Source organism: Protobothrops mucrosquamatus, unplaced genomic scaffold, assembly GCF_001527695.2.
Source record: "Protobothrops mucrosquamatus isolate PMUCROS unplaced genomic scaffold, P.Mucros_1.0 scaffold156, whole genome shotgun sequence".
NCBI lineage: Eukaryota > Metazoa > Chordata > Lepidosauria > Squamata > Viperidae > Protobothrops > Protobothrops mucrosquamatus.
Window position 1 is genome coordinate 1,142,061 of NW_015386520.1, and position 25,784 is coordinate 1,167,844.

The 25,784-nt window shown below is 37.4% G+C and overlaps 1 protein-coding gene across 1 annotated transcript; it reads right to left on the reverse strand.

Annotated features, from left to right (window-relative positions):
- Nucleotides 1-252: 252 nt before the first annotated feature.
- On the reverse strand, nt 253-25,319 carry KCNIP2 (potassium voltage-gated channel interacting protein 2). Its single transcript, XM_015813443.1, has 8 exons — nt 25,217-25,319; nt 7,038-7,162; nt 5,363-5,432; nt 3,523-3,593; nt 1,450-1,557; nt 1,232-1,336; nt 634-696; nt 253-300 (listed from the first exon to the last, which is right to left on the reverse strand). Exons 1-8 carry the CDS (start codon nt 25,317-25,319, stop codon nt 253-255), a joined length of 693 nt encoding a protein of 230 aa, XP_015668929.1.
- Nucleotides 25,320-25,784: the final 465 nt, after the last annotated feature.

The following is a 25,784-nucleotide window of genomic DNA, read 5'->3' on the forward strand; positions in this document are numbered from 1 at the left end:
GTTAATTTCCCAGAATAAGAGCTTCTAGGACACGCTCCTTGCCTAGCCTTATTGAATCCAAACAAAGACTCCCATTTGATTCCCCTTGTAGGGATTCCCCATCCCACCCCAGTTGGATCTTGAGTACATGAGGATTGTCTCCACAAAATGGGCCTGCTTTGTCCATGCAGCCAAGGGAAGAGTGCCTCAGGGATACACCAAGCAGAGAAGCCCTGGTGTGTATGTGACGGTCTTGGCTCCAGGTGTGGTCAGCTAGATCACATTGTCAAAAAGCTTCATGGAACACATGATGTTTTCATCCTGCCAGAGAAAAGATGGAATCGAGGCCTTAGTAAAAGTGGGAAATTAAGAAGGTATAGCTTTACTGTTACTAAAAAATTTGTTTCAGCACTCTTTCCTCACAACCTGCCTTGGCTGAAGGAGTATTTTCCAACTTCTTCACTTTACTCCCCCAATTGCACCACAATAGTATTAACATAAATCCAAAGCTAGTAGTGAAATATCACTACCTGATCTCACTGATGGTGGTGATAAAAAGTTCTCATCTATAGAGCAAAGAATAGGACTGGCTACACACTTTTTCTTTATTCACTGCTATAAAGGATTAAAATGCCAGAAGGATAATGGTGTTACCTTCTGACAGGATTCAATGAATTCATCGATAGTCACCACACCATCTCTGTTCCGATCCATTTTCTGAAATGTAAATGAAAATTGATGAAGAAACAAAGTAGTTTCCTAGGAGACTTTCAAATGCAGAGAAATACCCTATAATATCTTAACACATTTTCAGCCTAGAGACAGCTGGTCTAGCAACATGTCTATGATCTGAAAAGCCCCACCAGTAGAAAATGGCTTTATATCTCATTATTTTGAAAATATTTTAAGGCAGAAAAGCCTTGGCAATTTTAAGATTTGTGAACTTCCAACTCTCAGAATTTCCCAACCAGCAAGGGAGTTGATCCACAAGTCTTAAAGTTACAAAGATTGGACACACCTGATTTAAGGAGACAGAAACAATCAAGTTGCTAAAAAAGTTCATGAACGTAATTATAGGAATTATACTATGGGCAGGACTAAGACTGAAGGAACCAAAAGGAAAGGGAAAAGTAGGAAGAGGCTTTGTCCTCCCAAAAAGCAGACCAAAGTAATACATACTCTTGACCGTGAAAAGGTTTCCACAGGTAAAGTGCAGGATACTGACATGGAAATATTCTGATACTAAGCTTACCTGGAAAAAATTTTCCACATGTTCCTGGGGTGCCTCTTCTCTCATGGCTGGATAAGTGTACTTGCCCATCATGTCATAAATGGATTTCATTATATCCAACATTTCCTAAAAGTCAAAACACTGAATTATTAGCCAAGATGGCCAGCAGATTCTTACTGAAGCAGATTCAGCGAAGTTCATCATCTTCTGGCCTTACTGATTTCTGTTACTGTCTGTACCTCTTTGGTGATACAGCCATCTTTGTTCAGATCATAGAGATTGAAGGCCCAACTGAGCCGATCATCTATAGTGCCACGGAGAATAATGGACAAACCAGCCACAAAATCCTGCAAGAGAAACAAGGTGATGAAGAAAGGATGAAATACAGTCTAAGCATTACTGCAGCTGTGATATGCTGCAGGAATGTAAAGTAGATCCAGTGACCACATGCAGTTCATTTAGTGACTGTTCAGAGTTACAATGGCACTGAAAAAAGTGACTTTTGACCATTTTTCGCACTTATGACCTTTATAGTATCCTCATGGTCACAAGATCAAAATTCAGAAACTTGGCAACTGTCTCATATTTATGACAGTTGCAGGGTTCCAGGGTCATATGATTACCTTTTGTGACCTGCCAAGCAAAGTCAATGGGGAAGCTAGATTCACTTAACAACCATGTCACCAACATAACAACTGCAATGATTCACTTAACAACTGTGGTAAGAAAGGTCGTAAAATGGGGCAAAACTCAATAAGAGTTTTGCTTTGCAACAGAAACTGGTTGTAAGTTGAGAAGTACCTGTATAGACTGATAGATTCTATCTATCCATTTATGGTAGAAAAGAATATTTGGATGAAGATACAATTGCTTAAGATTGAGTAGTTTAATACATATAACACAGGTATAGGCAATTATTTCAACCTCTCCTTTAATTATACTTGCTGGAAATCTTTGGCATAGTTTTTGTCCTGTTTTTGTATTGTCAGTGATAAACACCCCTTTTAAAATATGCATTCTGTTGTGTGTTAAATCCTGAGGAACATAAATACAGATTCTTTTTTTAAATAGATATTTTATTAATTTTTTATAGTTACATATCTTTAGTGCTTAATAAACAATGTGTTGTCGGTTCACATATTTAACATTGATATTAATACAACTTCCATTTCTATTCTCTATTCCGCTTTTCTAGCCATTTATAAAAATTATTCCATGTTTGAAAATATTCTGTATCTTCTTTCCCTTTCATTTTCAATGTAAGCGTATCCATTTCTGCACAATCCAAAATTTTCCTAATTATATCTTCTTCTGATGGTGTTTCTTCATTTTTCCAATACTGTGCAAATGTAATTCTCATTGCTATTAATACATGTAATATTAAGTATATACATTTTTGTCATTGTTCTCTGTAATTATATCTAAGAGAAATAGTTCTGGCATAAAATCTACATGTTTTCTTAATATTTTCTGTAACCACATGTATTTTTGACCAAATTTGTTTTGCTTTAGGGCATGTCCACCAAAGGTGATATAGTACATGCCTGGCTTTTGCCTATATTTCCAACAGTTACTAGACAGATACAGATTCTGATTGTACCAGCAGATGACCTATTATTCAATGATTAGTTGAATGGCAAGGTTCAAAATTAGAATACAGAAGTATGTATTCCTTTAAAAAAAAATCTAACTGTAGACATGGTATTCATCTGAACACAACATTCTTGGAAGGCAAAGTGACTTCCATCAGCACAATTCTATTGTAGCCAATCTTTTTGGAGTGAGGTTAAAGGAGGTTAACTGCTTTTTTGCAAAGTTATGTTATTTATGCTTTAATTTGTCTATAAGAGTCCTGAGTATAACTGCTAAGATAAATAAAATTTCTTCAAAAATACTAATTACTCTGCAGAAGGCATTTATCCCTAGGCATTATTTCTACCTGCCCCATCAGATCCAGCAGAAGAGACATGCTATGGATCCCGTCAGTTAAGGAGTGTCATCTTGCAGGACCCAGGAAATGAGCCTTTTCTATTATAATACATCCCCTTTGGAACATCATTCCTTAGAAGAATAGATTAGACCCAACTCTGCTGGATTTTGTCAAGGCCTTGAAGAAGTGGTCCTGTTCCCAGCTGTTGGCTGCCCAAGATTGCCATGGTGAAATGCGCAGCCATAGAAACACACACACACACACACACACACACACACACACACACACACACACACAATAAATAAGAGTTGGTACAGTTGCTTTTAGTTTTGTGTTATAGGGGCTCACATATAAATAAATAAATAAGTACATGGAATCTTACCTCAAAGCTGACAGAGCCATCGTGATCAGTATCAAATGCGTTGAAAAGAAAAGTTGCATATGTACTAGAATCTAAAAACAGATACATCAAACCTAGTAAGAACTACCATGTATGTATATTTTAGTGGATTTTATTGAATCATTTGATTGTCAGGAAACTATTAGAGAAAATAGCTAAGCTGAAACTTTTTTGAAATTGTAGATACCATAACTTGATGATCTCTCGCTCTTAGATGCAAAAGATGTAGTTATTTCAACATTTACCCTCTTTTGTATACACAAGAGAATGTATTAATAGAAATACATATCAAATTAAGAATAGTTTTAGCAACAAGTGAGCAATAGTGTAAAAGTACTATTAAGACTATATCAGCAACCAATGTAGCATCCTGTTATTTCACTTTCTGTGAAACTAATTGAGAGAGCCATGCAATATAGTGTACTATCTTTTACATGCCAGAAAGGACATCTACAGAAAAAGTATGAAGGCCACAACTAAAAGTCTCCCAAAGTGGAGGATGAACATTTTATCACTATTCTGATCATGCTGGTGATACTCCATTAGAACTGAGAATACAGTATTCCAAGAATAATTGTGCACCTTAAGCCCCTCATTTTTCAAATATGAATCAATAGTTATGCCAGGTTAGAACTGGCATAATAAATTTATTTTAATTAAAGGAAAGTTAGAAGAAGGAAATAACACACCCAGCTATGGCAAAACTAGGATTTGGGGATAACAACAAGTATCACTTTTACAGAATTGTTCTGTGATACATAATCATGAAGTTGGTTTCAAAACAAAGCCTAGTTATTTGTAGAATCACCTGACTTTAACCCTTTCTGCCCATCCCACCCATTTTCACATGTTGGCCAAGCTCCATATCCTCTCCCTGAGGCAATGTTGTCTATTGGGATCTGTGGCAGATCCCTTGAAATGATCTCTTCCCTCTGAGTTTAAAATGGCCCAAAGACTGTCGGCCTCCCAGAAAGCTTTGAAAACCTGCTTTCTGTCCCAGTTATTGGGTCAGGATGATGAATAAATCTGTCTTCTGGAGCTGGTTGCTACTAACTTGATGTTATCCGATACATTGTTTATAGATAGCATATAATTCTGTGTGGTTTCTTGTTTGGTTGGTTTATATTTAATATGCACTATCCAAAGTCATGTGTTATGTGTCTGATTAATGAAACATTTCAAAGAACTTTCAGGCATTTTTTTTAACCTAAAAGCCTTTATTAAGGTTACAGAGATGTCAGTACGGCATGGTGGAATGCTAAGATCTGATTTTCCCTTCCTTTGCATATAACATTCCAGGCATTTTTCCCTCCCCTATTTTAGGGTCATGATTCACATCTTCCAATTAACTTGGAGGGCCAAGATTCACTTCCGATTCCTTTTTCCCGGGCTTTCCCTGTTGCCTGATTTAACTCTAAAAAATGCCAGACAGTTCTGCATATTGTCAAAGCAAGAATATACAGTATTTGCAGTGTTGACATCATGATTATATGAGTTGAATAACTATGTATATCTTTTAAATAAGGAAAATATCCATTTAACATCAAGGCAAAGAAAGTGGGCATATTTAAAAGTGCCACAATTGACAAAGTCACTATTCCTTTGATGTATGATCCAATGAACAGTGTTCACATATTTTTATTTTATCCTGTGAGGGAGGCAGAGGATTATTCCAGGGATATATGTTTGGCAATGAAGGTAAGGCAACTATAACTGAGGATGTAAAGTCTCTCATCTTTTATTTCCAACAACTGCCAGCTTACTCTTCTTACCTAGCTTTGCAACATTTCCAAAGTATTAGCTCTTCTGATGAAGGACTTACCTCCCTGTGGGAAGAATTGTGAGTAGATCTGCTTGAAGCTCTCTTCATTAACAATCCCACTAGGGCATTCCTATCAAATAGAAAAGTGTACATTGTTCACTAGTTGGAATTGCTAATCTACAGTATCCCAGGTGCAGCAAGCAGTGTAATCTATGAGAAACTGATTTTAGTTTCCCCATCAAACAATAAAAGAAAGAGGAATTCTCTCCTTTTGAAGAACTTGGATATTAGTTATCTCCTAGGCGTGTTGGCAGTGAACAACTGGGAAGGTCAAACTAGGGGCAACAAGTGTAGCAACCAGCCTTAGCATTGGCAATGAAATTATTAAAGTGGTGGATAGCTGCTATCTTTCAGGATCAACTATAAACAACAAAGGACCCAGCAGTCAAGAAATATGCTGCAGACTAGCATTTGGTAGGATAGGTAGGATGAAAATTTGATTTTTTTTTTGTTTCTTTGTTTTTTGGTGTCTTTGAGTCAGTGTTGACTTCTGATGACTATGTGGACAAATCCTTGCAGTTTTCTTGATCAGAGTCAGAATTTTGCCATTGCATTCTTCTTTGGTTGGGGAGAAGGTAACTGGCTCAAAGTCACCCAGCTAGCTTCATGCCTAAAGTGGGATTAAAACTCACAGTCTGCCAGTTTTTAGCCTGATGCTTCAATCACTATAGCAAAATGGCTCTCAAACTTGGTAGGATTGCAATGAAGATTTGAAAAAAGTATTTAGATGCTGTGACATGTTTATACCTGCAAAATTCAGAATTGTGTGGAAAAAGGTTTTCCCTGTGACACTCTATGAAAGCAAAAGTTGGACGTTAAAGAGGTAGGATAGAAAGAATATGGATGGTTTTGGAGTTGCAGAAAACTTCTGAGAATACCATGGAGGAAAATAAGAAAAGAAGAATATTGAATTACATGGAACTAAATGGTGTAACTGCAGCTTAATGTGAAAAATAATACAAAAATAGTACAAAGTCATCTGTATAACAATTATTCTTTGCTGTTCTATAACGTCTTTAAGCAACTTAATGTGATAAATATATAGCAGGCTTCATTTTTTTTTCTTTTTACTGCTGTGTATTATGTTGACTAAAATCAAAAGGGAGGTTTATGCCTCCTCCTTCAGCTGTAAAATTCACCCTTCACGTTCTGAAAAATATCTAAACTAAAATGGCAACAATGGAGGGTGGGTTTTTATCTTGCTTTAAACTGAAGAGAGAAAAGGAAATGTTGCAGATATAAAATTAATCCTTCTGCACTTACATACTGTGATCTTCTTCAGGTCTCCAAATAATGAAGAGAATGGGAGGATAAAGTAAAACTTGAAGAGTAGCTGAATGCAGTTTGACCTTCAGAAAGAGGGGGAGATATATTTGTTGGGAGTCCCAATAAAGACAGAAGATAGTACAGAGGTCAATTCTGAAGAGAAAACTGCTACCAGAATGTGGTATTAAGTTAGATAATCAGATAAAAATATCTTATTGCAAAAACAGGATTGCAGAATTGTTCAGGTTTTTAGGATATAAATAAGCAATTACCAATGGTATAATAACACAGGTATATAGTAAATAAATAATTATGGTGGTTCATTTAAAAAAAAAGCAACTCAAGAGAGGAAGGAAAGAAGGCAAAGAAGGAAATGCCAGGTAGAAAGGGGAGAATCTTTTCAACTCACATTCTTGAAGCCTCGGTATAAGACTTGTAGTTCTTTGCGGCTGAACTTAGTTTGTTCCTGTAGTTGTTCCAGACCCTCAGGCCGATGACAAACAGTGGCGAGTTCAAGCTCATCCTCTACGCTGTCTGTTGGAAAAAGAAGAACCTCAGAAGTATAGTAAGGCACAACCTCAGTCTCTTCCTCCCTTCCCTCACTCCATCTTCTTTCCTCTTGAAGATACTGATTTTTTTTCCCCAATCCTCAGACTGACACAAAAGGGCTCATTATATTTGACTGAACATAAGAATAAATGCCTCTTTTTTTAATTTTCTGGTAAAAGAACCTATTTTAAATATGTATGCATGCTACAGAACTTCTGAAGATACAGTCTTAAAATAGAGGCAAAATCAGAGCCCCCGTGATCACACCATAGGTTAGAGGAGGAGTTGACTTCTAGTCTATTCATAATAGAGCTCTATCAACCAAGTCCCCCTGTTTGTATTGCTTAAAAGGAATCAAAATGAGAAAAATAAATTTCAGGACAGGTTTAGATGGGAACTGGAGGCTATAGCTTACCCTATCATCCACGAGCACAAGAAATGAATAATATATGCTTGCCACTTCCCTGTACAATAATAACTTCGAGGATTTACATTCAATTACATGAGAAAACACATGAAAAACGTGGAATGTTGTTAGACTACCTAAGGCATATAAATCTACAAACAAGTGGGAGAAATATTTACAGTGGGCAGCAAAGCTACAAATATGCTTTGGATACTCAAAGAGCTGTTGCACCTGAAAGATATTCCTTCATTATCCAACTCTGCCCTAAGGCCATACTCAACAGTTTCTTAGTGATTTAATGCAAACAAACAAAATGAAATGTCTCACCTTCTAAGACAGAGCGTAGAAAGTTTCAAGCATTAAAAAACATAGTCTTTTTGTTAAATTGCCGATAGATCATTTATTAGTTGCAAGGCAAGTAAAACCATAAACTAATTCACAAAAGCCAAGAGAATAAATATTAGAGGTGCAACACACAAGCATTGCTGCACATGTCTCTCTCCGCCAGTTTTTTAGACTCAAACACAAATATGTAAAAAGAAATCTGAAGCTGTGGAACTCTAATCCCGATCCTTTAATCACTATGCGTATTGACATCGGTAAATCACAGATTCTCAAGGGTATTTAGTAAATCACAGCAATGAACTCAATAAGCTACTGAGAATTGCAAAAGAACCCTTGTATTCTCAATTTAAGACAATCTTCAGTACATTGCTTGAAGTATATATGGAAGGGAAGTGTGTGAGTGCAGATAAATACATATACAATAGATATATTGCAAAGGTCCCTAATGAATTTATTTTTCCTAGGGGCTAGGATAAAAACGTATTTCAAAATCAGAAAAGAGTGGAAAGAAAAACAGTTTATTTCTTATCATTTGGACTATTTAAACTTTGCACAGATCACTAAAACATCCTGAAAAAATAGACCAGACTTTGGCAGTAGCATACAACTATTATTACCAGTAATGAGTTGAACAATCTGCTGAATGTGGACATTAAGCACATCCTTAACTTGTATCTGGCATGATGTTAATAAATACAGAACAAACCTGTCTACAAAGCTTGGTTTACAAAAGGAAAAGGAAAAGATCCATCTCTCAACAAGAGTTAGCCAGTACTTTAGGATTAAATACACAAATTTGATGCCCATAATGGTTCTGCACACTGTAGTAAGCACTTACAGAAGGTAACAAAGACCCAATTCCACCACAAGGTAATGGTACAATATTAGTGGCTCAAGTCAGAAAATCTGCCTTGGGTATCCATTTTGTATCTGAGGTATTACTAACATGTAATTATTATTACAATATACATTTGAGCTAAAAATTTGTTTTAAGAAAAGAACTATCTAAGGATTTTATATAAATTCTGTACAGAGGGAATCCTTTTCCCCCCCTTCCTGGATATTATAATGTCACAGCACAGAGAAAATAAAGAGGCACAAAGTATCACTTGCTTTCGCTGATTGAGGGGATGGATTTAGGCTGGCGGCAGCAGGGGAGCAGCTTGAGGAACCGCTGCTTCAAGGCTTTTTTAGCATGACCAGATGGATTGCCTGCAAGAAAATGACAAGCGCCACAAGGAATTAACACATCATGGCGTCTTTTATCTACCCCAATCATTCCCTCTCAGTCTCAGTCATAATAAGCATGGAATAAATCGAAGAAGACAAACATGCATAACCTCAGTGCTGCAAAAAAAAAAAAAGTCCAACTTAGTTACAGCACAAAACTCTCCTAAAACAAATAATCATTCCTCTCAATCAAAGTGGATTGTAGGAAATAAGTAAAAAGATGAGAAAGGAAAAGAGCACAGATGTTTATGTATCCTCTTTTTCCACCAGCAGCATTTAGAAGCCACAATTTAACAGTCTCAAATCCACCTACTGAGCATGCAGTGACATCATGAAAAAACTTCATATCTGGGCACCCCAAGTGTAATACACACTGGCAGATTTTGTGGAATCAAGGAATTGATACTTGGAAACATACTGTTCCCCCCCCCCCCCGCTGCACAATTGTTAGATAGTTAATAAAATTAATAGTATAGTTGAATCCTGCTACATTCTCAGCTCAGGCATGAAAATTAAACAATTGCAAGGTGACTTTGTTTATTTCTTCCCGCCATTTGTAGTTTTGTACATTAAGGAGGCACAAAACTACATTTGTGACCATATTGATGCAGGTCTTAGTTTTAAAATGTAATTCTAAATTTGAGAACACTAAAAGGCAATTAGTTATATATGCATAAGTCTGGAGCAGGTGTAAAAAGATTTAAAACAAAAATTAGAAAACAACATAGTTAATTCATTTGAGCCAAAGCACTGAGAATGCAGCAACTGATCATGCATTTCAAAAGAACAAGTGGTATAGGAAACCACGTACACTGTATTTCATTTATTTTTGCTGTCCTGGCTTTCATTAGTTCATTACTCTCTTGGCAGCTACTTCTAACCACAGATAATAATTGCAGTTGAAATAATAACTTTAAAAACTAGTCACTCTCTCTTTCTCTCACACACACATTTTTGTCCTTATTAAGATCTAATATACATGTTAAACTAGTTGATTTCTACCATGATATTAACTAGGAAGAGATAGATGATTCTTGCACAGAATATGTACATCATTTGTCACCTTTTTTATAAGCACACACCTGGAAACCTTAGCTGCATTTGCAGCAGTTGATGACCACACAGCTTTATGATCAAATTGCCCAGAAAATAACCTCTAAATGGGTAATAAATAATAAATCAGCCCAGAAGCAAATATAGCTTCATTTTGATCTGCAATGTCTAGATAAAAAGTACTGCATAAGAATCTGTCAGTTTCATTTTCCATGGTTAGAGTTCCTGTAAGTTGTTTAATAACTTATGTAGGGACATCTTAAAGAGTATCAAGAATGACTTTGCCAAGCCATGGTTTTTTTATTATTATTTTTTGCTAGTATATCTTAAATTTTCAGAAATGGCTACAAGAGCTACATTATCCCTTTGCTGTCTTGAACAGAAGTCCACCACGTGTCTTTATTTGTCCATATCTTGGCCTTTTTAATCCTGGACTGTAAAAATATTTTACCCCATTTCTAAGCAGTAACCTGAATAGCGGAAGCTTCCTACTTCGGCCTGTTCTTTCATACCAGTTTTTCCCATCACTGATCCTTTGTTTAGTCTCCTGTAATGCTCCCCAAATGTGTGCTCTGGTGACTGGACCTTTGGATCTTTTTCAATTTTGAAAAAGTGTGTGTGCATGTGGGGGGGGGGTATTATCCCTTTCTGATACATGCTACTATATCCTATTATAGGATTGCTTGCTTCATGGCATAGACTTTAAACTCTCAGCTAACCTGAACTCTCTAGTCACCTTCTTAGAAAGTAATCATATGAAAAAATATTGTCAATGGGATCATATGAAAAAATAATCACCAGCTTAAAGGAAGCTGGGATGCCAAATGAAGAATTTAATATAAAACTTCAAAAAGAACACAGCTACATAAGTATCTACATCCGGAGTCATAATCATACCACCTTCAATGAACATAGTGAAAAGAATTTCCTTCCTAAGGAGAATCTGCTTTACAAGAGTAATAAAACCATTGTAGTACAGTGGTTAAAGTGTGAACTAGCACCAAGGAGACTCAGATTCAAGGCCACCCTTAGCTATGGAAACTCACAGGATGATTTTCAGCCAGTCCTCCTTTCTTAGCTTAAGCTATCTCAAATGCTGTTATGGGAATAAAATGAAGGGAAATTCCCAGGTAAATGCATAAAGCTCTGGGGGGGGGGGAAATGGATATAATTCTAACTAATTAATAATATACTGCCTACTGAACAATTATTATAGTCCCTCTAAGGTCAGCCATTAAAATATAATTTACCCCAGAAAATATGTTCAAAGAATAGAGTGAATTAACTTATTATTATGTTTTTCATATTAAAATCAACTTCTGAAAGCTCACTTAAGAATCAATTAATCAGTGGAACAACCTGCCTCCAGAAGCGGTGAATGCTCCAACACTGTAAGTTTTTAAGAAGAGACTGGACAGCCACTTGTCTGAAATGGTATAGGGTTTCCTGCCTGAGCAGGGGATTGGACTAGATGACCTCCAAGGTCCCTTCCAACATTATTATTATTATTATTATTATTATTATTATTATTATTATTATTATTCCTCTATTAAGGCGTTTCAGCACTACAAATGGATGTGTTGGCATATTTGTTGCAAAGAAAGACACATTTTTGGGTTTGGGGAATGGTGGGAGGACACAGAACAAATAATACGCATTGTTATCATATACAGAGGGACATAACATGGCAACCAATGCAACCCTCCTTTTTTTCTGCAAAAACAATGCAAAAATTTTAATCAAATTATAAACTCTTACAATTTATCCAAAGTCATTCACCTAAAAAAAACCACTGCACAGCCATGCATCTATCTATATAAATAAAAATGTAAATGTTCGTTTGTTCAAAATCTTAAATCTCCGAAAGTTCTTCACCGATTGCTTTGAAATTTTGACACAACGTTGCATTCGAATACGCGCGTGTTTTTATATACCTACTATTATATAGATGTCACACCTGTGACAGGTAAAAACATGCTTTTTTTGAAAAACAGCGCCATCTGTTGNTATATATATATATATATATATTAAAAACTGTCTGTTGAAAAAGGACTTGAGTTTATTTTTCTTTATCAAAATGAGATGAGATGGAAGCAAACATTTTTCCTGCATTGTGGGGTTTTTTTGTTTGTTTACAGGTCTTATACAACCACCTATCTCATACAATGACTCTGGGTGGCTCATTGCAATCTATAAAACGTAATTAAAAACCCTTCCCCTAGGTTTTACTTCTTACATTTAACCTCCAGGTCAATCAGTTCTTTATTTGTGTATCCAATATGCATAATATGTTATTTACAATCAGCGAAAGGAAAATAATTGAAGGGAGAAAGTGTAATGACTGAAATAGAATAAAACTATTCTATAACAAGACACTAGCTTTGTTGCAGGTCCCAGGAAAAAGCCTGGTTTGGAGTTTTGTCCTGTTATCTAGGAATGGGAACCTGATGGACCTGAGGAAGTGTAGAGGGTTCTCATGACTGTAAGGTTGGTCATCTGTTAGATCCACGTCCCTCTTGACTAATTAAAGCTGCCTGGGGAGCGTCATGTGAGTTGGTTCTGGTGGTGGTGAGTTCTTCCTTGGGTGAGAGGATTGTTCCTTCATCTCTTAAGGAGGCCCTTGTCCCATCCTCAAGAAATCTTCACATATATTATTATAATGATATATTGTGGTTTTTCTTTGCCATATTTCTTTCACATCTTTTTTAGAATACTTTTTGTGTATCTACATCTCTATCGCTATTATTCTTATGTTTTACTCCTTTTTATATAATATAAATGGTTTTCCCAGTTGCAATGTATGGATGTGAAAGTTGGACCATAAGAAAGGCTGAGCGACAAAGAATTGAGGCCTTTGAACTATGGTGCTGGAGAAGACTCCTGCGAGTCCCTTGGACTGCAAGGCGTTCAAACTGGTCAGTCCTAGAGGAGATCAATCCTGACTGCTCTTTAGAAGGCCAGATCCTGAAGTTGAAACTCAAATACTTTGGCCACCTAATGAGAAGGAAGGACTCACTGGAGAAGGGCCTAATGCTGGGAAAGATTGAGGGCAATAGAAGAAGGGGACGGTAGAGAATGAGGTGGCTGGATGGAGTCACTGAAGAGTAGGCGTGAGCTTAAATGGACTCCAGAAGATGGTAGAGGACAGGAAGACCTGGAGGAATGTTGTCCATGGGGTCGCAATGGGTCGGACACGACTTCGCAACTAACAACATATAATATAAAATATAAATAATAAAAAGAGCCATCACTTTACCTGATATCTAACCTCCCCTTTCTAGGTAAGGTGCTGGAGGTGGTCATGCAACAGGACCCTGAAGGATGTGGATTATATGGAACCCTTTCAGTGAGGATTCAGGCCTGAATATGAGAGGTTATGCTTTTAGATGATCTCTGTAGGAGCAGTACGGTAGTTGTGCACCCATCTTGGCTCTGTTTATTCTCAGTGGCCTTTAATACCATCACCATAGTTACCATCTGGATCAGCTCTAAGGCTTAAGGATGGAGATACTGTATTATGCTGGTTTTCCTCTTTCTCCATGGTCAATACCTGTCAGTGGAGATTGGAGATATCCTGCTCTTGACTCCTACTGTGTGAGGTGCTATAGAGTTCAGTGCTCTCTCCATTCCTATTTATATTTACAGGAAGCCACTGGATAAGCTCATGCATCATCATGGGATGAGGTATCATCATTACACTGATGATACTCAGTTATACATCTCTGGCCCTGGCAAACTGAGAAACTCTGTTGGTGTCATATCCTGATGCCTGAAGGTGCCAGGAGTCTGGATGAGGCACAAAAGACTTCACTGGAGCCCTGGCAAGATGGGTTGGCTGTGGGTTTGGGGCCTGCCAATTTGGGCTCTATATCATCTTTCATCCTGAGTAGAGTTGCACTGCCCAAAACAGACCCAGTACGCAATTTGGGGGTCTGCTTAGAGATCTTCTGAACTCATGACTCCTGTTTGAAGAACAGGTGACAGTCATGACTAGGAGGGCCTTTGCACAACTTCATGTTGTGCCCCAGTTGCACCCATGTCCTGATTGGGAGGCTTTGCTTATGGTCACGTATGCTCTGGTCAACTCCTGGATAGACTACTGTAGTGCATTTTACATGGGGATGCCTTTGAAGAATATCTGGAAGCTTTAGCTGGTACAGAATGCTATGATGCAGGCAGTTACATGTGGCCCTAGAACGGCATTTGTTATACCTCTGCTCTGTGAGCTGTAGTAGTATCCAGTTTGCTTCTGGCTCCAATTCAAGGTGCTACTTTTAACTTTTAAAGCCTTTCAAATTGTTAAGTTAGGTCAGAGATGGTGAACCTTTTAGAGACCCAGTGCCCAAACTGCAACCCAAACCCCACTTATTTATCACCGGGTGCCGGGTGGGCGTGGCCGCGGTGGTCATGGCAGACTGGGTGGGCGGGGCCAGGGCGGCAGGGGCCAGTCCCTCGCCATCTCCAGGGCATGGCATGTGTGCCCACAGAGAGGGCTCTGAGTGCTGCCTCTGGCACGCGTGCCATAGGTTCGCCACCACTGGGTTAGGTTATCTGATTACATCTGCCAAGCCCATCAAGTCTAGCAGAAGCATATTGCAGGTCCTTGTCATTTAGGGAGTAATATTTGATGGAACTCAGGAGATGAGCATTTTCTATCATGGTACCTGCTCTGTGGTACCTTAAACTCTAGTATCCAAACTGCTGGTAATTTTCATTCAGACATGTTGAATGGGAGGTATGGCCTTATGGGTTACTCAGTTGATTCATATTATGACATCCAAGCAATTGATTATAATTTATTGACACTAAATTTAGCACTTATTTTTAATGCCAGATGAAGACACTATGATTCTCAAATGCTTTAAATTGTTTTTCATTATGTGTTATATTGCTATTTTATTGCTTCTGTCATTGTCCCTTATTTTAATATTAAGTACTTATATTTTAAATATATTTTTGAAATGACAGACCATTCTGATGAATATAAATGAACATGTTAAAATACATAAAGCATATGAATAAAATATTAGAGAAAAAGAAAGGAAGATTGCTCCAAATAATGGAACAGAACATGTTAAGTTACTCCAGTTTTTCTGCAGCAGTTATAAGTCCCTTATGCCTCCACTTGTGACTTCAATTCTGAAAATATAAACTAATGATAGTGCTTTATCCCATTCTTACCTAAATGAGAATTCATGCCTCTTGCTGTCTATGTTACAATTGTATTTCATTTTTTTTCCTGTACTAACTTTTATTCTAGTGACAGGTTTCTTCTGTTTCACATTACTTATGGCTGATGAAAAGCACTATGTCTCTATATTTTTATACTGCTGGAAAGGGCAAAAAAGTATAATATTATTTTAAATCCTAAATAAATATTATATCACTAACATTGGTCAGTACCATTACAAAGTATCTAATACTGCTGCTATAAGGATCAGCTTATACAGAGGTTAGGTGGCACCAAGTGGATCCCCAAAAGAACTCCTTGCAAAACTGTTCATCTCATGGCAGGTGATAGGCAAAGAAGACAAACATATTGGTAAGAAGCTAATAAGAGTAAAATAAACTGAAATCTTAGAGTAAGCAAACGAGAACAAACCTGGAATGTGTATAGTTTTTGTTATCTCATGTAAATTTCCCATCATTGCTTTGGCTCTTTGCAACTGGGCTTGGCAGCTTTTTGATATGGCTAAAAATTCCTTTTTAAGGTAAATATGATAGAGAATTCTCAGTAATTATATGCTGCATTTGCAAAACATTATGAGAAAGGTATTTTTTTATATACTGCTCACAAAAATAAAGGGAACGCAAACCCCTTCAGTTCCATGGTAAAATGTTCCCTTTATTTTTTTGAGCAGTATATATTTTGGTTCATTTTCCATGAAAATAAATTCCACAGAAGAGGCATAAAACAAATAGGAAGTATCAAAACAGCTAAAGGCATGCCACTCTAATGTTTCTGATAAATGTATGCTTTTCTTTTAAAGAGAAGCTTAGTCTACACTAAAATTTACTAAATTTATAATTTGGATTTCATCACAGGCATTACAAGAGGAAACCACTGTGGATCAAGTTATTCTCAGAAGCTCCATAGTGCCTAATATTATCAATGTTTATGTTGAACATGAACCCAAACAAGAAAGCAGCATTTAAAAAACAAGGCAGGTCCTGGAAGCGCCTCTTCTGATCTCTCCAGCAAGTGGTTGACATATGCCAGGGTTCCCATTCTGCATCCAAGATGTTTTAGAAGTTGCTGGGAAGTTTAAAGAAGCACTAACCTACTGTACATCTTTTTTTGCAGTGATGGTGGTGGAGAGATCATCCCCTGATTAGTGGTAGCTTCTTACCACCTTAATTCACATTTTTATTCCACAGCTGGCTCTCTAATTGTGCCCTTCTTCCTAGTGCACAGAATCACGCTTGTCAATTTCAATCAGGACTTTTGTCTAGTATCCACTGCAGACTTGATTATGTGCAAGCTTCTTGTAGTTGAACTTTTATCTCTTCTTTCCTCCCTGCAAGCTCTGTCACATCCTCACTTAGGCACACACTTACTCTGTTTCCTGCCAATTGTTCTTCTGAATTATTGATGCCAGCATTTTAAGAGCCACAATCAATAACACCAGATTTTCAATCTGCCTTATGGTCCCTCTCTCTTCCTATTAATATGTCCAGGTTTTGGACCACCAATGAGTTAGCCAGTTTGAAGCTTGTGGATAGTAGCAAAGATGGCAATGTCCTTCAAAACAATGGGTTCCAAGGACAGCACTCCAGACACCATTAATCCCTGGCATTGCCTGGCATGGTTTGTGGTGGAGCCTTCCTAAACTATTAAAACACAACATTTTGTATCCATTTACAAAAAGCTTTTATCAGAAGTTGTTTAAATTTAGTGTTTTTGTGTGATTAGCTTACACTCACAGCTTGCCTATTGAAGAACTCCCAGTAGTCCTCAGCTTATGACCAGTCACTTAATAACCATTTGAAGTTACGACAGACCTCCCCAAAGCTACTTACAACCTATTTTCAAGTTTACTTTTAGTTTCTGTCAAAAAACACACATTGAGGAAAATTGATTCATTTAACAACCATGGCATTCACTTAATGACTATGCCAATCGCTTAATGACCATCAAAAAAATGTCAAAAAATTGGGTCCAGTCAAGGGATTTCTCAACTTACAACTTCAACAACCTACGACTGTAATTCCACACTCAATTACGGTAATAAATCAAGGATTACTTGTATAGCTTTTCAGCAGCTATTATAAGTGATGACTATTTAACAAGCTAAACTTCCTTTTAGTAATTTCATCTTAGACCTTCTTCATCTCCATCCAATGTCAAAAAATGCAGTGAGAATATCTCTTGCTCAATAATCTGGCAATGACAGTTGTACTATTTTCTCTGTGTATTAATAGATTGGTAGAGAAAAGAAAGACATTGGGAAGATCTTGAAAAAGATTTTTGCTGCATCATAATAAAGTGATTACAGTAAAGATAAAGGATTATGGTGTATTTTTTCCCAGAGTAGTGCCCTCCAGATGAAATACAATTTCCATTATTTTCTGATAGTACGATTATATCATGTCAGCATTATGGACTACACTATATAAAGTTTTCAACATCTATTTAAAATAATGAATAGAAAGAAATCAGACATCAGAAATGATAATTTCAAAAAAATCAATGAGGGTCATTTTACCAGCCAGAGCACCTCGTTGCTGACCTCAAGGTAGTAATTCTTTGGGGAAAAAACACCGTAAGATACATTATGTAGCTGAACTTATTTTATTAAGGAGTTTATTATTTCTTAATCACCTTAATCTTTATCACTGTTGCTTACCATCATGCATATGTTAATTAACTGATTCAAGACTGTCTATATCAGTGCTTCTCAACCGTGGCAACTTTACGATGTGCTGACTTCAACTCCCAGAATTCTTCAGTGTTGCTGGCTAGGGAATTCTGGGAGTTGAAGTCCACACATCGTCCAGTTGCCAAGGTTGAGAAACACTGGTCTATATCATGCTGAACAATTGTTTTGTGAATGACAACTATCAATAGATAAATCACTGATTTTCTGTTCTTATTTTATTTTCCTGTGTTTTTTTCCTTTTATTCCCCTCTTCTCCATCAGTTTATCTCTCAGGAGCCATGAAAACTTATACTATATTAAATGTATCAGTTCTCAAGGTGCTTTAAGATGCAACAGATTAACACAAAAAACTCTCTGGAAACTTGTAGAATATGAAGATGATTGGGTTTTTTCCTTTTTTTTTTTTTTTGCTTGCTGCATCAACAGTCTCCTGATTCAGCAACTCTCACCTACCTCATTTTGTCCCTTTTTCTGTTGGGCAGCAGCCAGAAAAAAAAAAAACAGCACACTCTTTGGCATAACCACAGATTGATTGTGGTGGGCTGATGGAGGGATTCTATCCATTAAAGTTGTAAGCCATTAGAGGGGTTCATTTCACCAGGGAGCATGATACAGCAATGCTTGGGAACACTCTCATGGTCAAATATAACACGGGGAGAGAGGTAGAGACAGTTTTGAGTGCCGGAGACATGAGAATCAGATTGGGCACAGTTGCAGGGACTGACCTACATGAATGTTCCCTAAGCTGCCCCAACAATGTGCTTCCTTGTTGGGAAGAAGGAAGTCCATATATGATATAGAAATCTGGAGCCTCAATATATATATTAAATAAAACACACACACAAAAATCAGAAAGGGTCTTGACTGGCACTTCTCCTTCCTCAAAAAGTCTTCTGGGGAAATAAAAATGCTGCCGTTTCGTTCTAGCTCTGGTAAGAAGAGAATCAACAGAATTCACCAACTAGGGATTCAGTCCCTCAAATAAATTTATCAGGCTATTGTTTACCAGGGAAAAAATAATGCAGAAGAAAGCAATTCTGCCAAGCTTAGGAGTGAATAAAGCTTTGATCTCTCCTAATACAGTGATGTTGTAGGCTATATTTATGGCATCATAAATAGTATCTCAAGCTGTATTCGGCAGGACTAACACAAGATATATGTATGATTCCATACATAGAAGCCAACCTGACTAGCAGCTGGAATTTGTTTCACTATGGATGCTTATTTCAAGCACTCTACAAAACACCTGATTAAACTGGATAACACAACCCTGTCACACCACCATCCTTCCCCTACCTGCCCAACAGAGCATTTGAAACATGAGGAGACATTATTCTGTCTAATGACAGACAGAATCATATAATTCAAGGAAGTCGTGTAGATCATCAGATCCAGCCCCCAGCTCAATTTATAGGGATCCAGATTAAAACAAGAGATGATTGTCTAATCTACCCTTGATTATATGGGTAATTAATTTCCAGTGAAGGAAAGCAGACCACTTCTCAGGACAATTGATTCCAGCATCAAACTTTTCTCAGGAATGTTTTCTTAACACTGAAACTATCTTTTCCTTCCTACAGACTATTAGTCTGAATCTTGCATATTCTATCTTGATTTATTTTATTTTATTTTTCCATAAAATTTATATAGCTGCCCATCTCACTGAAGCAACATGTGGCAGTACACAAAAAATGTGTAAAACCACATATAAAAATAACCACAGAAAAAATATAAAAAATTTATAAAAATATAAAAATCACATTAGCAGTAAGTATTATAAATCAGAAAAGTGGAGAATGGATTCTGACCCCCTCTTCTATAGCACAATGTTTAATTTATTATTTCCAGTCTTTTTTTCTCAATACTACCCATTTCACTCAGCATCTTATCACCGGATTTAGTTTTCTCTCCTGTTGCCTTTGTCTGAACCTTCTTAACATAAATAACTAGAAGTAAACATAGTACCTGAGGTACAGTCTAGCTAAGGCAGCATAGAGTGAAAAAATTACTTCCTGTGCTTCAGAAACTGTATGTTTATTGAAGTAATTAAATTGTATTTGCCATTTTTTTCAGTTATATCACACTGCTGATTCATTTTTAGCTTATAATTGCCTACAATTCAAAGATCCGTTTTACATCTACTGTTGCCTAACCTTGTAACATCTGTACCTATCTGTGCATTTTATTTCTTTTTCCTTGAAGATCAGCTTTATATGATTCCATGGAAATGTGGAACCCTTCTATTCAAGAACAATATATACCTTTGATCATCAGTTATGGGAAGAGAAAATAATAAATGGGCATTGCCTTTATATTCCACTTGTAAGTTTTTAGATTAGACCTTACCATAATGTGTTAAACAAGTCCTTATGGCATACTTCTTATTCTGTCTTCAAGTCTTGTTCTGCCATATTTAGAAAATGGAGAGGCTAGTTCTTGTATTTGCTACAGACAATTAGAAGATTTTCAGAGTCCACCTACTACTCTTAAAAGATTTTATGAGGCATATCTAACAAATTGGTTACCCAATGCCTTTTATTAATCTCTAAGACAGAGCCAATCATTCAAAAGAGTCATAGCAGATTGAAGATACTCACTAGAACTTCCCTGTAACCTATTCTCAGAGAACAATACTTGTACTGTCAATAAGGTAATAAGAGATGCATTGTTCCCCAATATTTTATTGTTAAAACAGCCTAATTAGGTGTGGTTGAAGTCAGAAACTTGTAATAATCTACTGCAAACTACTATTCTAGATATGCACTCTGCCCAAATTATGCAGCATTGCAGATTCAAAAATACTGCCACTAAAGAAGAATGTAGGGGAAGATAGATTTAACAAATTCACCATGGGCTTTTCCAAGTTGCGTCCTTCAGAGGGTAGTCTTTTTTCCTCGTTTTAGCCCCTCCTCCACATCAGCTACAATAACCAAAGGTTCTAGCCAATCCACTGTTTAATTCAAGGGCCAGTTGATGTACGCCTGCCAAGAATTCAAGTACAAATTGTTCTTCTTTCAGTGGATGTGTCTTTTGAGTATTGGTGGAAAACATATACACACACAAACACACATACTAGACCAATGTTTTTCAACTTCAGAACTTTAAGATGTGTGTTGAAGTACACACATTTAAAAATTGTTGAGACTGAGAAACACTGCATTAAACAGTTCTTCTGATTACTTGGAAAACTCAATTTCACCTGATTCGGAAATTGCTCCTGTTCCCACTGCTTTTTTATTTGTATATGGTCAATCTTTTCTCTGTTTAGGAAATATCCCTAAAAGGATGATCCAGCTGGTCATGAGTTATCTAATTAGCTTTAAAACCCTATTGCAAAGAGCTTAAAGAATCAGGTGTCAATAAATTAATCTCCTTTGGAATGTCCAGGGCTTCCCTTCTGAAATTTGCAACTGCTTGTCCCCTCTTCTCTAAATGAAGGCACTGTCCTTTTGCTGAGGTTAGCAGGAAGTGCAGATCCACTTAATTATAGTCTGATTCAAGAAGGAAACTTCTGGAATTTCTTTTTAGAAAACTGGCAGGGAGGGAAGGGACAGATTCAAGGAGCTATGAATGTTGTTCCTAAACTTGTCACTAATAAACTTCAGGAGCAGCAAATAGTTTTGACTTTTTGCTTTGCAGACTCTTCCTAACTGTATTTCAACCTGACAATTCTAAATGTGTCAAATTGCCATTCTTTTCACTCCTGGCCACCATAATCTACAGCCAGAAATTAAGTTATTGGTAACTCAGTATGATGAAGTCCAACATAACTTCATAAAATCAAGTTAGAAAGACTGATCTGCAGCCATGGATATCTGTAACTGCAGAGGCATATGAACCAACTCATATAATGGTAAAGTAGAATAGAATAGAATAGAATAGAATAGAATAGAATAGAATAGAATAGAATAGAATAGAATAGAATAGAATAATAACTTTATTGTCACTTTAAATGTACATTAATCAGCACACATTAAAATGAGATTTCGTTGCATACAGCTCTCAAAGGGTGACTCTCTGCATACACTGCATAAACATGGCAAAAATATGCATACACACACACACACACACACACACACACACGACCCAGAGAAACAACACAGTCTAGTTCAGATGTATACATATACATGGAGAGAAAAACAAATCTTGCAGATTTACCAGGCAGATAGTATAGGGAACAGAGCTGTTATAGAATCTGGTAGTCCTGCTAGAAATACTTTGAAACCTCCTCCCAGGGGGGAGCAACAGAAACAGACCGTGAAGTTGGTGTGTGGGGTCTCTAACAATGCTTCAAGCTCTAAGCACATAGTGCTTATAAGCAGTGCCCCGAAGAACGGGAAGTGGGCTTCCTATAATCTTCTCAGCTGTCCTTACCACTCTCTCTGTATGGACCTTCTATCTGAGGCACTGCTACCACCAAACCAAGCAGTGATGCAGTTTGTTAAGATGCTCTCAATCATGCCTCTGTAAAAAGTGGCCAGGACAGAAGGAGAAAGATGTGCTCTCCTCATCCAATGCAGGAAATGAAGATGCTGGTTTGCACGCTTCACTAAGGATGATGTGTGGAGAGACCAAGTCAGATTGTTAGTTATCTGCACCCCCAGATAATTGATACTGTTGACCACCTCCACAGCTGCCGGCTTGATATAGAGAGAAGTATGGCTATGCCGGCTCTTTTTAAAATCTACAATGATCTCCTTTGTTTTATTAATATTCAGAACCAGGTTACGTCTATTGCACCAGTCCACCAGAGCCTTCCCCCCTTTCCTATAAGAATCTTTACTGTCATCCTGGATAAGACTCACCACTGCCGTGTCATCTACATACTTCACAATATGATTTGTAGCAGATTGGGCACAGCAGTCATGGGTCATCAAGGTGAACAGTAATGGACTCAAGACACAGCCCTGTGGGGAACCTGTACTCAAGGAGATGGAGTTGGAAACTTTTCTTCCAACTTGCACAACCTGGGGCCTATCAATAAGGAAATCAAGTATCCAGTTACATAAAGGAGTATTAAAACCTAATAGGCCCAGTTTGTTCACCAAATGCTGAGGAATTATTGTGTTGAATGCCAAATTAAAATCAAGAAACAGCATTTGCACGAGTATCCTTCTCCTCCATGTCCGCCAAGCTAAGATGAAGCACAGAGGAAAGTGCATCATCTATAGAGTGTTTATAAAGATGCAAGAGAAAAGAGAATGGAGCTCTATAGAGTGATTTGTATCCCATCTAGAAATGCACTTCTATATCCAAATCGGTGTGTTCATGCTTTATACAAAATTCAAATTCTCTCATCAGTTGATCTGTTCTGAAAAACTGTACCATAATTCTCATCATTCTAAAAAAGAATATCTATGAGCATGCTGGTTGGGGATGATAGGGAGTACAGTGCAACTCCTCTAAGGACATCAGGTTGGGTTATGCTGCCATGTGTACATAATGAACAACTGCATTCATTTTGGTATAACATTTATCTAAGAAACCCTGAGGCTAAACTTTGGATTAGTCCACACCTTAATTATACTGTTTCCGCTAGTTAAATCACCTGGAAGGTCACTGGAAGTTCTTTTCCAGCAGAGAAATCTCTGGAAAATTCCAATCTCAAAATAACCAATAAGATTCTGAAAGAAATTATGACCAAGATGTGCATAAAGATAAAATACAATAGCACAAAACCCAGTGCTAAGGGGAGAAAATACAGACAAAGAGATTTTATTGTCCCAGTAAAACAATCTGCTTACATGAAACTTATCTTACATAAAGAGGCTGTTTCTCTAAACTAATGGTGAGAATCAGGACACCTTCAGATACATTGAAATTGAATATCCAGTCAAATCTGAAGAGGTTGAGTGGAAATCCAGGATTCCCTTACTTAAGAAAGTCCTTCAGAAACTCCCAGAACCTGGAAACACACTTCCCTGAAGTAACATTTCAAAAGAAATTGATGCCACTAGTAGAAAAAGTGACATAGAATTTAAATTCGTACAGGTATTAATGGGCAAGCAAAATATAAACTGGCCTAGAGCTTTCTCATTTACCCATTTTTGGGGTAGTGAATTGCTTCTTTAATTTTATTTAAAGGATTTAAAATCGTGTTCATAATAAGCGATTGTCTAACCCATAGGCAGGAATATAAAATCAGATCATCATTAGAGAAAATTATATGCTAACTATTTATTTACCCCATATCTTATTCCTGTATTAAAGAAAACCAGTAGACCCACTTAATTATGTAGAGAACATACATTCTATAATGTCTCTAACTCTCCAGTAACTCTGCAGTGAGGATTCTCATTATCTCCCTAGAAGTTCTGACTAAAAAAAATGCTTTCCTGACCTTTCTGAAAAAAGAAAGGACAAATATGAAAAAGGGAAGAGATCCCAGCAAACTTTCAGCAATGTATACAGATTTGCCCCCTACTAATTAATACATACTATAGATTATAGAACACCCCCTCTGGACAGTCAGTTCAACTATCTACAGCTCTTTCTAACAAAATGAAAATGTGTATATATAAAAAACATATTATTTTCATCATATACTTCACCTATTCATACACAGTCCATTTATTCTTAAACATGCATACCATATCAGAAATATTTTTCACATGTGAGTGAACACAAGCAAAAAAAGGACCAGTTTGCCATGCCTATTCACATACCAGGCACAGAGTTAGAGAAGGTACCGACACCAAGTACAGCTATAAAAGTTTGCCACGATGGGTGCCTGTTTGACGGACCTGCTTGCTTTGAAATTTTGTGTACTCAAAGCTCATTTCAATCCTCAAATGAACATTAAATAGCAAGAAAACACCATGGTTTCCATTTCTGTCATCCAAGACTGGATTTGCTGCTTCTTTCCTGAATATGCATCCAACAGCATGTCTTTTGGCTGCTGCCACCCCATATGGGCTCTGCTCTGTGTCCCATTTCTATATCCTTTAGCATCCATTTAAAGTCCTCCAGCAGAATCTCTGCAAGTATCTTCACTATTTAATAAAATACTTAACTTCTCATTATCGTGATTAGAAGGATCACCTTCACTAACTAAAGCAGACTCTGACACCAGCCCTGGAAGTATGGAATTACTTCCCTCTCCCTCCCACTTTCCCTGTACATTACCTTCCAAGGAGACAGGCTCAAAGAGCCCAAATTGCTCCAGCACTTTAATGAAGAGGACCAGAACCACCAAAACAGCAATCATCTCCAGACCTTCCAGGTTCATGGTGAGAGGGACTCATGGCATCCAGCCCCCAGCCCACTCTAATCTGCTCCCTCACCCTAGGTTAGGTTGTGGATTCTTGCATCCCGTGCCTCTGCTTTCAGTCCTGCTGTGGAAGATCACTCTGCATCGGAATCCGTACTAGAGCACCTCTGGCCCTCCCCAAAGGACTTTGCCTAAGTAAGTCACAGAAGAGAAGAAGAAGAAGAGGGACTTTGCCCTTATTAGCTCAGAGGCTACGTTTGCTTGGCTTACAAAGAAGAAAAAGGGCGGGAGGGAGTGTGGCAGACCAAAGCAAGCTTATAAGAACAGGGGGGAAAGAGAGATGTGCAGTAGGAGCCCTGCCCTCCCATCCCATCCCAATGACACCAACTGAATCGATTTGCTTAATGCAGTTGCTAAGGAGATGGGAGAGTTAAGAGGATCTTGGCTTACACTCAGGGAGGTGGAGTATAATTGGAGAGGGAG